Source organism: Lampetra fluviatilis, chromosome 44 (genome assembly GCF_964198595.1).
Source record: "Lampetra fluviatilis chromosome 44, kcLamFluv1.1, whole genome shotgun sequence".
Classification (NCBI taxonomy): domain Eukaryota; kingdom Metazoa; phylum Chordata; class Hyperoartia; order Petromyzontiformes; family Petromyzontidae; genus Lampetra; species Lampetra fluviatilis.
Genome location: NC_136318.1, coordinates 6,419,478 through 6,435,774, shown reverse-complemented (window position 1 = coordinate 6,435,774; position 16,297 = coordinate 6,419,478). Strand labels below are relative to the sequence as shown.

Genomic DNA, 16,297 nt, shown 5'->3' with positions numbered 1-16,297 from the left:
TCAGACGCTGTCTCCCCGACAGACCTGATCTTCACCTGAGGACGGCTGCTTGCGTTGTGGCCGAAACGTCGTGAGAATTATTTGATTGTTTTATTTTTATTATTTTATTACTTCCCTTCTACGTGACTTTACCGAAAGAACCAAGAAGATGAAGCTTTGTTATTGTATGACAATTTATAATGAGTTTTACCCTTTCTGGCAATACAACAGTGGGTATTTAGATGTTCAGACACTAAATAGAAACCTTTTGTAAGGAATCAAGTCTGCATTAACCACACGTACTTGTGGTGAGCATGCAAACAAACACGCTCTGATATACTTATTGTATTTGAAACTGATTGGCCTACACCAAAAACAGCCTTCTGTGTGGCCTTGTCTCACAAGTGTCAGACCAGGGAACGCCACAAGGCGGACAGTACAAAGAAAATAATGTCATCCTGTAAGGATGCACTTTTCTACGGCTTATTCTGAGCATTTATAGCTCGGGATGAGCAGCTACATCACGGAACCTTTTTGCCAGTATCAACGTATTAAAATTAGAATAGGTTTTACCAGAGGTGGGACAAAGTCATTGTTATGCAAGTCCAAGTCGAGTCGCAAGTCATCAAATTCATGACTCGAGTCTGACTCGAGTCCAAGTCACATGACTCGAGTCCACATCTCATAGGTGGGACAAAGTCATTGTTATGCAAGTCCAAGTCGAGTCGCAAGTCATCAAATTCATGACTCGAGTCTGACTCGAGTCCAAGTCACATGACTCGAGTCCACATCTCATAGGTGGGACAAAGTCATTGTTATGCAAGTCCAAGTCGAGTCGCAAGTCATCAAATTCATGACTCGAGTCTGACTCGAGTCCAAGTCACATGACTCGAGTCCACATCTCATAGGTGGGACAAAGTCATTGTTATGCAAGTCCAAGTCGAGTCGCAAGTCATCAAATTCATGACTCGAGTCTGACTCGAGTCCAAGTCACATGACTCGAGAGTCCACACCTCTGGGTTTTACCCTTTCTGGAAATAAAACATACGTTAAGATGTTCACCACAAGTACGTGTTGTTAATGCAGACTTGATTCTTTGCAAAATGTATCGTTTTGGTGTTTGAACATCTTTACATCTGTTTTATTGCCACAAAGGGTAAAACCTATTCTTATTTTTCATACCACGATACTGGCAAAAAAGGTCCCATAACATAGCTTTGTCATTGCTCTTTAAATATTCAAATATTGGTTTAGTGATGGCGATGAGCCGCCTTTAGTACGTATCCCGATGCTGCTGGCACCACCATGTCAAGGCACGTTAATCATCAACAGCAAATCCCGGGCCGATTATACCTGTGGGAAACTGCCACCCACAACAAGATTACATACTCAGGCATTGCTGAGCAAGTAATTGTTATGCGAGATGCTCCCCGTGTCGGCCGGGCTGGCCGTGTGACCTTTCTGACCTGTCCACATTCCTGTGCAGTAAACTCACTGCACAAGAAAGCCACAGCTGTGTTTAAGTGTAAATGTAATTTTAGAGAGTTCCTTCAGCGGTGTGGTCGAAGTCACATATCCCACCGTCAACTTGTTCACCCTGACCAATTAACCGTCGCTGGGTTTTTGTTGTTGTGCACTAAGGTGTCAACTTTCATTTTCTATGGATGTTCACATACCTGACCTCGGTCACCAGCGAGTCGGATATGCGACATTGTCTTGTAGAGATGGTCCAGGGCCGGCCGACCATGTGACCTGTCTGACAAGTCCACATTCCTGTGTAGCACACTGAGCACAAGAAACCCACAACTGTGGAAAAGTGTAAATGTAATTTTAAGGGGTTTCTTCCACAGTATGGTAGAAATTTTTATTTAAAGCTTTCGTGACTGCAGGAATTCATCTTCTTGGTTCTTTCGGTAAAGGTCACGTAGAAGGGAAATAATAAAATAATATTTAAAATATTAAAATAATATTATTTCCCTTCTACGTGACTTTACCGAAAGAACCAAGAAGAAGTATGGTAAAAGTCACATTTCCAACTGTCAACTTGTTCTCCCTCACCAATTAACCGCTGCTGTGTTTTGTGCACTAAGGTGTAAACTGTCATTTTCTACGGATGTTTACACATCTGACCTTTTCACATATCCGTCCTCGGTCGGAAAACAATAGTATTAATGCAATTTGTAACGCGCGCAATATTTCACGAACATAGATGGATGGTGGCTCACCAATGCTTGTTGTGTCAACTGTAATGCAAATCTTTCACGCAGGTTGAGCTTTGGTCTTTCACTTCTGTCCCGTTGATGATGTCGCTTTCCTATTTTGGAATAATCCGAACAATTTATGTTATTTGTTGTGATGGTCCAAAATTTTATACCTCGGCTATGTTGTAGCATTTTTTTCGGATTAACCCGTGAATGGGGATCATATATTTTATTCATAATAAAGGTTTTTGGGTTAGATCGCGTAAGCATAAATGTGTCGTAACCCTCCACCACCTGACACAGCCAGTAAGGTTTGGCACGTAAACAAAACGCGCCAATTAGTTACTACTTCAGCCCACCGGCGTGTTGGAGAGTAAATCCACAACATTTACAATTTGAGTAGTACGACGTTTCGCTGGCAATTACATCCAGCATCAGCGGGCGATTTGCCAGAATATAAATTTACCATTCTGGCAAATTTCTGTGTTGGGCGGTGGAGGATTACGACACATTTGTACTTACGCGATCTAACCCAAAACCTTTATGATGAATAATATTGGTCGCGAAAGCCGGGCGGTGGAGGATTACGACACATTTGTACTTATGCGATCTAACCCAGAAACCTTTATGATGAATAATATCGGTCGCGAAAGCCTACGCGTTAAGCTCACATCCTTTACATCTACATATAAGTTTAATGTTAAACGGAAGACCATCTTTATCTTAGTTTAGTTGTGATATTTGTAATGCGCATGACCTGCAGGTTTTACAAAATTTCGTTTAATAGAAGAAAAAAAATCCACTTTTTACTAAATAGTAACAGAAAAGTGAGAGAGTTTAACGGTCCGCAGCGCCGCGACGCGCGCTATGCAGTCAACGCAAGACGCGTCGTGTGAATGAAGCCACCATAATCGCAAATGTCGTACCCGGGCTGGCTTTATGGTTCCATTGCTCTCTGGTCGTTTCAATGCCATTGGCTCCGACGTCAAAACGAAATCGACTTATCGACGCTCCTAAGAGCAGCGAGAGCCGTCCGCACGGCTGCCTTGTTTGTCACTGCTGTCGTGCCGATGCTGTTATGGCTGCCGGTGCCGTGGTCCGATTCCCCCGTGGCGACAAGCGAGCGGTGACAGCGTCAAATCGTCGTCCGTGTCTCGCACGCACACGCCGGTGGAAGGAGGAGGTCAGTGCATTCCATGCAGTCAAAGTTACCGCCTTTTTTCCCAGCAAGCCGGTCTAGCAGAACACGATTGCGCACAATGATTCAACAGATACTCATCCTGATTAGTAATCTATTTAGCAACCAAAAAAAATACACACGCCGTGACTTATGCGCAGTGTTGCATAAGTCTGTGCGTGCGTGTTACGTGAAGGTGTGGGGTGTGTCTGGAAGTGAGTTTGGGTGTGTGTGTGTGGGTGTCGACTCAACATCAAATGAGTTACATACCTGGTGAGGTGTGGAGTACACATCGCTACGAGGGAGATAAAGGTGGCCGAGCGTGGTGCTGGCCACCAAGCCCCTCGTGTGCCGTGACGGCCTTCGTAGATGCTCACGAACAGCACTTGCCCCAACAGTCTGTTAAGATTGTAAATGTTGTGGCTTGGGTCTCCAACACACCGGTGTGCTGTACGAGTGACGAATTGGCCACGTTCTGTTTACGTGACAACCATTACTAGTTGGCCGTGTCGGGTCGTGGCGGGTTTTAACGACAAATTTAGATATTTAAGCGATCTAACAAAAAAAAACCTCTTATGGAAGTCTGTTAAGGCTCTACGGGGATCTTTGTCAAAGTGTGTGATTGTGGGGAGCGGTAATTTAGCGATTGGCACACAGTGCTACAGACCTGGTAACCCGAGATTGATTTCCGCTCACAACCAAAATCAGTGACAAATATCGTCACCGGATCTGGACCTCCCCTAGGTCGACTCAGCCTTAAACATCAGCACTGGGGAGGCAAAGGCCGTGGTGTTGGCCAACCCATCCCCTCGGGTGCTGTCGACCTTAATAGGCGCTCGCTAAGAGCACTTTCCCCGGCAAGGATATTTGTGTGCTCGTGTTTCATAGTACTTTTACACGACACATTCACAACTCCAACCGATTAGCTGCCCACACCCAGTGTACCAATTTGTGCATCGTGGTGTAAACTGTCATTTTTTCATGGATCTTCACAAATCTGACTTCTTAACATATTCGCCTGTTACCCCACTCACTCCCCAGCGGGTCGGATATGCGACGTCTGTGCCGTACACACGTCCGGTTGCGTGTTGCAAAATGCGACCGACCGAATGTGAATTCCTGGCCTACAAGAATAAGATTTGTGAGTTTAGAGTTTAGGCCGCCTCAGGCTGGGTGCTTACACCGCAGTGGCGGTGTAAGCACCCAGCTTACACCGTGGGTTCGATCCCGACCCTGACGCCTGCTGCTGTATATTCAGAGTTTGCTTGTCTCTCATCATCATCATCATCACGGTGGCTAGGAGATGTTAACTACCTCGCCTGGTATACAGGAGGTCGTGGGTTCGAGCCCGACCCTGACGCCTGCTGCTGTATATTCGGAGTTTGCGTGTGTCTCATCGTCGTGGTGGCTAGGAGATGTTAACTACCTCGTCTGGTATAAAGGAGTTCGTGGTTCCGACCCTGACGCCTGCTGTTATATATTTAGAGTTTGCGGTGTCTCTCTCCCCGTGGTCGCGTGGATTTTTCTCCGGGTCCTCCGGTTTTTCTCTCCGCCCTTAGAATCAACGACGTGCGTATTTGGCTGCTACAAATGTCCACATGATTATACGCCGCTTCGTTTGAACTATCATCGTTTGTGGTCGCTCGATCGCCGCTGAAAAAAAATAGCTATATGGCTCAGTAGCGCGCCCTTACCTGGTAAGATAAAAACTATAAAGTTTAGTTTTAGTTTATATCATGAAGATGAGTAAGTAAGTAAGAACGATGTGCGATTGCGCAGTGCCCCGAGCATGCCTCCGGCTCTCGCTCTCTCCACGGGAATGTTGGCTCGGAGCCACCAACAGATATACTACAAGCGGACGTGGAGATATTCTCACATTTCACTCGTTTTGTGGGTGCGCGTGCGTGTGTGCGTTGATGGTCACCCACACCAACCCCGTGGTGTGCTGTGCCGGCCTTCATAGGTGCCTCTCGCTCACAGCACTTGCCACAACAGTCTGTTACAGCTATACGGGGGATCTTTGTCTTTGTGTTGCTGGCCACCAACCCCTCTATTGTGCCGTGCCGGCCTTCATAGGCGCTCGCTCACAGCACTTGCCCCAACAGACTGTCACAGGCTATACGGGGGATCTTTGTCTTTGTGTTTCTGGCCATCAACCCCTCTATTGTGCTGTGCCGGCCTTCATAGGCGCTCGCTCACAGCACTTGCCCCAACAGTCTGTTGCAGCTATACGGGGGTATACAGTATTTGTTTGGTGGAGAGTGGTGGTGCAGGTGTTAGCACGCTACGCTACGAACCCGTTTAGCTCGGTTCGAATCCCGCCGACGGTCACCAACACCAGCGACGATTATCTAAACTGGTCTCGGGACTCCCCTAGGTCGGCTCAGCCTCAAATGAGTACCTGGTGTGGTGTGAAAATATCACCGTCGGCTGTAATGATGGCCACCCACCCCCTCGTGTGCCACGGTGCCGTCCTTCATAGGTGCTCGCTGATATTTAAAAAAAGCTCAAAACTTTCCACAATAACTCTGCGACCTTGACAGGAAAACAATAACATAGGCGACGTTTCGGGCAATGGCCCTTCATTGGTGCTCGCTTAACGGCACTTGCTTGGCCAGGCAAATTCACGAGGCTGTAGAAAGGATGCTTGGTCTTCCCATGACATCCTTTGAGCAAAAAAAAAGTGCAGCGTTTATCTTCCATTGGTGGCCATTGGTTAAAATTCCACTTTCACATGGCAAGGATGAATGTCATCAATGAAAATGTTGGCTTTTCACGGCGGTGGTGGTGGGGGGGGTGCAGCCTCTTCTCCAGTTGGCGGGCCACATTATTGACCCCGCAGGGATGATGGGCTGAGCGAGTACCTTGTGAGGATGTAATTGACGACATTCTGATGAAAACCAGTTGAACCAACCCAGCCGGTCTATGTTACTCCCTGCACAGTCGATGCGTATTGCACGTGTGCACGTGTGTGTTGCTACTCTTAGGTTTTTTTCGGTAAAGTCACGTAGGTAAAAAAAAAATGCAATTAAAATTAATAAAAGTAATAATAGAAATAAAATAATAAATCACGACGTTTCGGAGGCGACACAAGTCTCCGTCATCAGGTGGGACCGTCACAGCTAGATTCACTGTATCAAGTGAGGCAAAGATTCCAAGAGACAAGTTCTTAAATACATGGGTATTACCTTGTTATCGCGGCATCTCTTGAGGAAGGCCAGCGTCTCGAGAAGCTGTGACTTCTTGTCTCGTCTGTTAAAAACTCTAACAGATAGGTGAAATTCTTCCCCGTAGTGTTGTTGCTCATGAGATGTAGTGGTTAGCGCGCTGCGCTATGAACCCGGCGACCCGGGTTCGATTCCCACTCACGGCCAACACCAGTGACGATTATCTAAACCGGTCCTGGGTCTCCCCTAGGTCGACTCGGCCTCAAATGAGTACCTGGTGCGGTGTGTAAACATCGCCAGCAGGGAGACAAAGGCGACCGGGCGTGGTGTTGGCCTCCCAACCCTCTCGTGTGCCGTGCCGGCCTTTATAGGTGCTCGCTAACAGCACTTGCCCCTACAGTCTGTTAAGGCTATACAGGGGATCTTTGTCTTTTGCATGTCGGGGAGCGGTAGTGTGGTGGTTGGCGCGCTGCGCTATGAACCCGGCGTCCCGAGTTTGATGCGCACTCACGGCCAACACCAGTGACGATGCTCTCAATCGGTTATCGGAATCCCCTAGGTCGACTCAGTCTCAAATTAATACCTGGTGCAATGTGTAAAAATGGCCATTAGGGAGACAAAGGTGATCGGGCGTGGTGCTGGCCACCGACCTGCTCGTGTGCCGAAGTGCTGCTCGCTAACAGCACTTGCCCCAACAGCATGTTAGACGATACGGGTGATATTTGTCTCTGTATGTAACTACATACATGTGAAAGTCAAAAGTGTATTCACGGTAAAAAAAAAACATGGTCCTTAATGTTCGGCCCACGATTGCGTCATGTTTTACTGTGCAGTGCGGCGGTGGTTGACGACCGTGCATGTGGCTGCCTGTAATCCAGCACTGTGGAGGCAGCAGCGAGGGTTGACGGATCACACGCGGATGTTGCAAAACTCGCTTCCCGCCGGTGTCGATGAGGAGGTGCCGCACTACCCTGGCTCGCCAGGGGAGGGCGGCACAGCAAGTGTGGCCTAATCGCCATCTGTTTCCATCTGTACAGGGGATAGAGTGTTGACCCCTCGCGCAAGGTCGTGTGTTAACTCTGGTTGCTTCGGTTTATTACCACGTGTGTGAACACTCATTAATTGGCTGAAAACATCTTTAAAAAAATAAAAGCCCTGCTGAAACAGAAGTTTGGCATTCCTGGATATATGTAGGTAAATAAAATAAGCGTAGTCGACTGATGCAGTTTTTTTTGCGGGTCTCATTGAACAGACGAAAGCCATGTGGAAGAACGTTAACCCAGTGTGCATTCACTCAATGCCGTGCAGACAGTGGATGGTTCAATCTCCCAATAGATGTGCGGTGATTTCTGCAGGGAATTACCAAATGGTGCTGTTCGCTATACGGTGGGACATTAAGGGTGCTTTGTAACATCACCATTTGCAAAAAATTAAACCATTGTAGGCTACCGTTATAGCCCAAAGCCCAATTCTTAAGAAATCGCACACAGCTAAAATATAAAAATGTAATCGTTTCAATTATGTAGGAAGCTGTGAATTGAATTGATCTGTTCACTGCTGCGGTTGTGAAATCTGGACAGTTTTACAGCGTACAGAATACTGTGCACCCCAGTGTGTGTGTGTATATATGGGGAGCGGTTGGAGCAGTGGTTCGTGAACCTACACACCACGATGCCGGATAACCCGAGTTGGATTTCCCACCCATACACGTCAGTCGCAAGTGGTATCCGAACTTGTCCTGGATCCTCCCCGAGGTCAATGTGAAGTGGATACCCGTTCCAATGCATACACTTTAGCACTGGAGGTACACATACCCAGCTGGGTAATGGTACTATCGAAATAACACTCAAATTGTGCTGTGCTGGCCTTAATAGGTACTCTCTAACAAACGGGGATCGTGTGTGCACATGTGGAGTAGTTGGCTCTATGTATGTTGAACTCCTTTCACATCGTACGTAGCCAACCATACTAATCGGAAGTGCGGGGGAAGGACAACAAACTAAACACAAAGAGCAGTTTTAAAGAAATTAATTTTCAATCTGGATGATTTAAAAGTGTGGAGCCTCCAGTGGCTTTCTAATTTCGGAAAGGAAGAGCGTTCCAGACGGCCGCAGAAGCGCATTTGAAAGTGCGTGGATGCTGCAGTGAGCGTCTTTGTTCGATGGCGAGCCGCAAGCCGCTGCGAGGATGACCGGAGTTTGCATGATGATGGTTTATCATCCTTGATGAGTTCAACAAGGTATTGTGTCTCATTTGTGGTCAGCACTTTGTGTGTGTAATGAGTGCGACCTGCACTACCAACCCAGCGACCCAGATTGGAGTCCCGCTCACGGCCACCAACAACACCAGTGACGATTATCTGAACTAGTTTTGGGCCTCCCCTAGGTCGACTCGGCCTTAAATTAGTACCTCGTGCAGTGTGTAAACATTGCCACCAGGGAGAGACAAAGGCGACAGGAAGCAGCGGTGATATTTCAAACAAACAAAACCCATGCTTGACCGAGCATGCATTAATACAGCAGTGTAGAAGCCCAAACATTTTTTTTTTACTTTTGTAAGCTTTGGGCTACGCTTTTTTTTTCAAAGAAAGAAAACACCCCTGGAGTTTGACCTGCATGCTCAGAGGGACCGCAGTGTTCACGGCACGCGTGCCACTACTGCGTCCACCCGCGGCATTACAAAGTGCTGCTGAGGGCAGCCCGGCTGAACGAACGCCGGTAGCCCATGGGATACCTTTTTTGCCAGTTTCAAAGTATGACCATTCTTATTTTTCATACTTTGATACTGGCAAAAAGGTCCCATGATGTAGCTGCCCACCCCGAGCTATAAATGCTCTGGTAGTGGCATTGTCTTTGTATTGTTCATCTTTGGCATTCGCTGGTCTGACACTGGTGAGACTAGGCCATAAAGAAGGCTGTCTCTAGTGTAGGCCAATCAGTTTCAAAGACAATCCCACATATAATTATCAGAGCGTGTTTGCTTGCATGCTCACCACAAGTACGTGCGGTCAATGCAGTACTTAATTCCTTGCAAAAGGTTTCTATTTGGTGTTTGAACATCTTAACACGTCCTGTTTTATTGCCAGAAAGGGTAAAACCCCTGTTCTTTTTCTTGCCGGTAGCTCCACCTTTGGCAAAGAGAGCGAGGCTCGCTTCAACCGGGCCGAGCGAGGCTCGCTCGGCCCGGTTGAAGCGAGCAGCATATCCCGGCTATGGCCGTTCGGTCGGCCTGGTCAGAACGGCCGTGAGAATCCGTGATGGGCACGGTTGGCTACGTGCGGTGCGAAAGAAGTTCGGCTTACTGTAACATACGGCGTGCACTCGGCAGATGAACTCGCCTAAAAGCCACGAGAGGCGACACACACTTACAGGCTTTGCCTTTTAAGCGTGTCAAACTTGTCCATGACGAGAAAACTCATCATGACAGACAAAAAAGTTACAATTTTATGGGAACTTCTGAGTCTCACATGGAACATCAACAGGTCAACGTTGAGCCAACGGTTCCAACTAGAGGTCGCAATCGGGTACCCGATACCCGTACCCTACCGATACCCGGCTACCCGTACCCGGCCGGGTACGGATAAGGGTAGCCGTTTAAGACCCTGGTGCGGCCGGGTACGGGTACGGGTAGGCCGTGAGTCACCAGTGAGTAACCGTTTGTCACTTATTTCGGGTAGGGTACGGGTAGGGAACGGGAACCCGTACCCGGCCGGGTACGGGTACCCATTTGTGACCCTGGTGCGGCCGGGTACGGGTAAGGAATCAAAACCCGTTTGCGACCTCTGGTTCCAACCTGGCTTGGACAAGGGGACCACAAATGCAGTTCTTCAGGAACCGCCGATGGTTTTTTGTTGCATAATGCATAACGGGCAAAGTGTGGGGGGGGGGGGACTGCTTTCTGCACACGTTTCTGTGTTGCCAGAAACCAAACGTGTACGAATATAAACCGTTGGCAGTCGATGGATGGGGCTGAATAAAATGCAAATATTTGTAATAGAATTTAGCGATGAGCATCTTCGTTTTTTTCCTTATATCTGTACGGTACACAGACGCGCCATCCGCCCTTCGCTTCGCTTGCTGCCTCGTTTGCATTTATATGATTTCGATTATTTTGGCTGCTATAAATTTCCACGTAATAAGCTACTTTGTTGAGCTATCATTTGTGGCCGGGTCACTTCTGAAAAATAAGCTAATAGCTCAGTGGGCTTTAACTGGTAAGATTAAAATAGTTTAGTCGTTATTTTTAAAAAGTGATTTGTTTACCTTTCCTATACTTTGCACTCCTGTTGTATTTTTGTACTGTTTGTTGCTGTAACGTTCTGAGACCCCGTGCCCTCTAACTGGACATCTGTGAAAAATAGTTTCATAGCTCATCGGATTCCTCCTCCAAGTATAAATAAACATTCTGATTCTGATTCACTTTCGACTCTTTAAGCCAGGCATGTCAAAAGTCCGGCCCGCGGACCAATCACGGCCCGCGGGCAGATTTCATACGGCCCGCAGCTTCGGTCTTATAACGTGTTATTTATGGCTCGCCAGCTCTGTCAGAATAAATACATCATGAAACTCATGGAAATTTCAGGTATTCGATACAGTTTATTCAATGTTATCTGACTGAATGAAAGGCAGAATTGCGTTTTTAGAGTTGTTCCCGTCTGCCTGAGTGGCTTATATTTGGTTACATTGTCATTTGAAAAATGAAGGTAATTGTGACAATGAAAATTGTTTTATAACGGTGTGTATTTCCACGTAACTTTTGTGGTTAAAACAATGTGAAAAGGAACTATTGGCCCCCGGGCACCTTCACTTTATCAAATGTGGCCCTCTTTGCAAAAAGGTTTGGACACCCCTCCTTTAAGCGGTCTTGAGCACCAAGTCCCACAGTCCCCCCCTCATCCCAATTTGCATGGCGAAAGGGAGGAGATGAGAGACACGCGCTGCGTGCATTTGAAAACACTGCCAGGTTATCCCTCCCGTAAGCTTGCAAAGAAGAGCCCTTGAGTCCTAAAGATGCACGCTGAGCCTTATTGACTTCACACCCCACCACCTCCTCCTCTCTCTTTCCTGGGGGGAGCCCATTGTTTGGGCCTTGTGTTACTTCGTCACAATTGGACACAAGTAGACCTTTGTTGTTTAAAGGGCCACTGCTGGTGGGTTTTATAGGATGACCCACAGATTCCCGTTTGGACCTTGTGATTGAGTGGCCATTAAATAAGCCGTTTGGTGACGGTGTTTGCTCTCTGCCACATGTTTAAGGCCACATTGGTGCATTTAGTTTCATTCTCACCAGGGACTGTTGCAGCCCTGTGATTTATCTGGGCCACAATAGACTTGATGCCTTCCAATAGGTATCTGTTTGGTGTTTGGACATCTTAACACCTGTTTTTATTGCCAGAAAGGGTGAGGCCTATTCTTATTTTTTCATCGATAAATACTTGGATTATGAATGATAGATGCGTCACAATGGCAGGTGATTTGTCTTTACGCTCAAACAATGAAAAGGGACGGCGCTCATTCGCGAGCCGATGGAGGAAATTCCACATTCCTGTATCTCTCCGTGGGACGAGCAATGTTGACTTCTCACAAAGTGGCAATCGTTTTATCGAACTTGGGAGGTATGATAGACAGAGTCAAACCTTGACTGGAATTTACAGACATTTTATCAATCCGCTGCTGGATGAAGGCGTCCCCGACACTGTCGGCAATGGGGGTTGTTTGAGCATGCTTCACCGTGCTGGTCGTTTTGTATCTACGTTGAACTTCTTTCGCACCGTCCGTACGTAGCTAACCGTGCTAATCGGTGGCGCAGGGGAAGGACAACAAACCAAGCACAAAAAGCGTCGAGCACCGTGCGTCGAGCACTCGAGGGGAGAGGGGGAAAGAGCGTAGAGCCCTTGCGATGAGGATCCTTGTCGAAATCCCTGCGTCAAGGGAGCAGCGTCAAGTTACCCTCCAAACACGGCATGCAAAGAGCATTTCAAAGGGCCTTTGACAAAAGGCCTAGATGCGAAAACAGCTATTTAGAAATTGTTCGCACATTACAACCACGCACCTGCGATCGGCCCTGTCACACGGAGTGATGAGCCCGCGCACGCACGCACGCACGCAAAGAAAAACAAATATTCCCCCGTATAGCCTTAACAGACTGTTGGGGCAAGTGGTTTTAGCGAGTACCTATGAAGGCCGGCACGGCACACGAAGGGCTGGGTGGCCAGCATCACGCCCGGCCGCCTTTGTCTCCCAAGTGGCGATGTTCACACACCGCACCGGGTACTCATTTGAGGCTGAGTCGACCTAGGGGAGGCCCAAGACCGGTTCAGATATTCGTCACCGGTGTTGGTGGCCGGGAGCGGGAATCGAACTCGGGTCTTCGGGTTCGTAGCACAGTGCGCTAACCGCTACACACACGCACACATACACTCTGCAGTACATAAACTATATGAGTGATGGTCAAAATGTTTTAGAAACTGGTTATTAATCGCGCCTGTATAATTGCTTCGTAATTTCAGTATTTTATCTTATTAGCGCGTGTAATCACACATTCTGTACATGTATCATTTATAACCTCTTCCAAGACGTCTGTCCTGCCGAGAAGAGTCGGACAAAACACCCTCCAGAGGCCAAGAGACTCGCGTGTGGAAGCTCTTCTGCCAGCAGTTGCGTTAGCCAGCAATTGCAGGGCTGTACCTTTACCCACTGTCTTCTCAGTAATAATTTTTAAAAACATTTCATGAAGCTACTTTTATCTAGATATATCTCGTACCACTATGTATACGTTAGACTTTTTGTAAAAAATAAATCTATTAAAATCAAATCTAAATACAGTAAATCTCTATGACATACGTCAATGCAAGAATGCAGATTTTAGACGAATGGTTGATCTTTATCTTGTGTGTACTATTTAGCGGTGTGCCAACATCTATATTGTGTTTGCTAAGTTATGAAATTAACTCGATTCGCCAGACAGCTCAGCTGCACGTTAACGAGAGGCGAGGATTTGTGCCCGTTCATTGCGGCGACCTCTTTTCTCGTTTCTAAAATGCAGGGGGTTCGTCAATGTGCACAGCGTGGCATACATCTCCAGCTGTGTGCGCCGTGGGAGAGGGCCTCACAATCCAAAAGGTTATAAGTTCAAATCCCGGTTGGGAGGTCCACCATCCAGCCCGTTGTTCATCCGAGGCAAATCACCAAAGCTAAGCAGGCCTTGAGCCTGGATAGTGCTCGGATGGGCGACCACCCCATGCAAAACACGCGCTATAGGCGAGGGGCGAGGAGCTTGTGGATCGTTCCACAGAGAAGCTGTGGAACGTGCCAGTCTGTGTGACCCGTAGCTGGCAGCTGATGGATCATGTGGCAGCAGGGGGGACAGCGATGGGTGCAAGCGAGGTTCACTCTCTCTGCACTCCGCCCTGCAGGAGCTGTGCTGGAGCGCTCCTCACCAAGGCACTCTCTCTCTCTCACCCTGTGTTCCAGGTTTTCCACTGGGCGCAGCTAGAAAACCTCTTCTTCCGTGAGAAGAAGTTCTCCGTGGAGGTGCACGACCCTCGCCGGTAAGATTCATCACGGATGATCCCTTCCGCGCGCACGAGACGCGGGTCGGTCGCCGCTGCTGCGTTGCCAGTGATGCACGGGCACACTTAACAATAAAACTCAACACGTTCGTCAATAACAACAACATTGTCAATCACTTTAAGGGCACTACACTGTGGCGAGATGTTTACTACCTCGCTTGGTTTACAGGAGGTCGTGGGTTCGATCCCGACCCTGACGCCTGCTGTATATTTGGAGTTTGCGTGTCTCTCCCCGTGGTCGCGTGCTATACATTTCCACATGATAAGCCGATTCGTTGAGCTATCATTTGTGGCCAGGTCGCTTCTGAGAAAGAGCTACATAGCTTAGTGGGTCTTAGCTGATAAAATAAAAAATAAGTGCCATGAAGACGGGCCACTGCCCAAAGCGTCGCCCATCATATTTATATGTTTTACTTTTAATGGCCGCACACACACGGAGTGTTATTATTGACCAACGTGTTGAGTTGCTGTTGTTGTTGATTGTGCTTGTGCACCACCTCCGATTAGCACGGTTGGCTACGTGCGGTGTGAAAGAAGTTCACACACATTAGCAACGCAGCGGCAGCATCGCAAGATAAGAGCGTCGAACAGTGTGGTGGCAACGTCTCGCAGTGGAACACAAGTGCAGGAAAGTTTTCGGGAAAACAAATTAGTCCCCATTCGTTTATCCCCAGCTTCACGAGATTCTCTTGCGCAATATTCAATGGAACAGACGTCGCCGAGTTCATATTCCAACAGGTTTTAAAGTTGTGTTGACGGTTCGTGTGAAGAACATCAAAATCACCATCTTCATAATAATCATCAATATCGTGTGCGTGATGCTTCCAACTTGCAGGGCAGTGAGAAAAAAAAATATTCAGGGCCTACCTTGGCTCCTCCCACCTTCAACCAGTATATATACAAGGATTGTTTTCTTGGAATCTCTCTCACTTGATACAGCTATCGTGCTGTGACGGTTCCACCTGAAGACGGAGGCTTGTGTTGCCTCCGAAACGTCGTGATTTTTATTTTATTTTTATTTTACTTTTATTCATTTTAATTTTATACCTACGTGACTTTACCGAAAAAACCTAAGAATATGGACCATAAAGGTGGCGGCACAGACGATAAGGTTGCCGATGTCTTTAGCTCCGGGTGCTCCCATTGTCTGCCACACAACGGATGGAAAGTCCGCGCCTACCCCGGCTCCCGCAATGGGAATGTGGAATTAGCACTGCTGTGGCTTAACCAGCAGCAGAACGAGAGAGAGACACTTTTGACTTTGGACTTTTGATTTTGCGGAACTGCGAACGAACGAAATGCGATGCCTCCTTCGATTTTGCGCCCCGCATTCAGAGGGGGGGGGGGTTGGGGGGCGGTTGCCGACCACTGAACGCGGCACGTGGTTGTTAAGCCAGCCGAGTGGTAAATGAAACGTATCGCACACGCCATCAATCCTAATGAAGATAAACCGTCAGCTCTCAAGATGCACGGAGGCCCCTTCAAGTGCAAAAGAGCCCATCTTTATCTAACGAGGGTTACGGCTGCTCTTCCACATTAATTTCCTGTTTTGGGTTTTTTTTCCCCTTCTGTGTGTGTTCATGTTTTGTGCTCCTTCGCGTCCGTGTGTGTTGGGTTTTGCCAAGCACTACACCCGCCGCTTGTGGGGAGAGGTAGTGTAGTGGTTAGCGGCGCTGCGCTACGAACCCGGCCAGCCGAGTTCGATTCCTGCTTACGGCCGATCACAGTGGCGAACACGTTCCTTCAGAGTGGGCAGGTAGGAACTTGGTTGGACAGCGCATTCGTGCGATCCGTGTCACGCGGCGCAAGCTGCGTGGGGCGGCGCGTCACGTGGTGCCGAGCCCGCCCGAAGCTCTCTATGAAATACAAATCGAGGGCGTGGCTGTGCACGACAGACAGACAAATAATCCCTGGTGGGCAGTGTGGAACTGTTGTTCCTACCTGTAATATCTGAGCCTGTCCTGGGCTTTCCCCTGGGTTAACTCAGCCTTAAAAAAAATCACTTGGTATGAGGTGTAAACACTGGAGAGTCAAAGGCTGCTGGGCGTGGTGTTGCCCCCCCCCTCGTTTGCCTTCATAGGTGCTCGCTACCAGCACTTGCCCACAAGTATGTTGAAGGCTATACTGGGAACATCATCAGACCTCCTTTGCCAGTACCAAAATATAATAATAGGGGTGTTTCCCCTTTTTTCTGGCAACAAAA

At 47.9% G+C, this 16,297-nt stretch overlaps 1 protein-coding gene across 1 annotated transcript in view; it reads left to right on the top strand.

Moving 5' to 3' along the window:
• The window catches only part of LOC144947155 (FERM domain-containing protein 4A-like), a 289,753-nt gene that overhangs the window by 232,228 nt on the left and 41,228 nt on the right, over nucleotides 1-16,297 (top strand). The window contains exon 12 of the mRNA XM_078876349.1: nucleotides 13,997-14,073. Coding sequence (XP_078732475.1) covers nucleotides 13,997-14,073 — 77 coding nt within the window. The remainder of the gene's footprint in view (nucleotides 1-13,996; nucleotides 14,074-16,297) is intronic.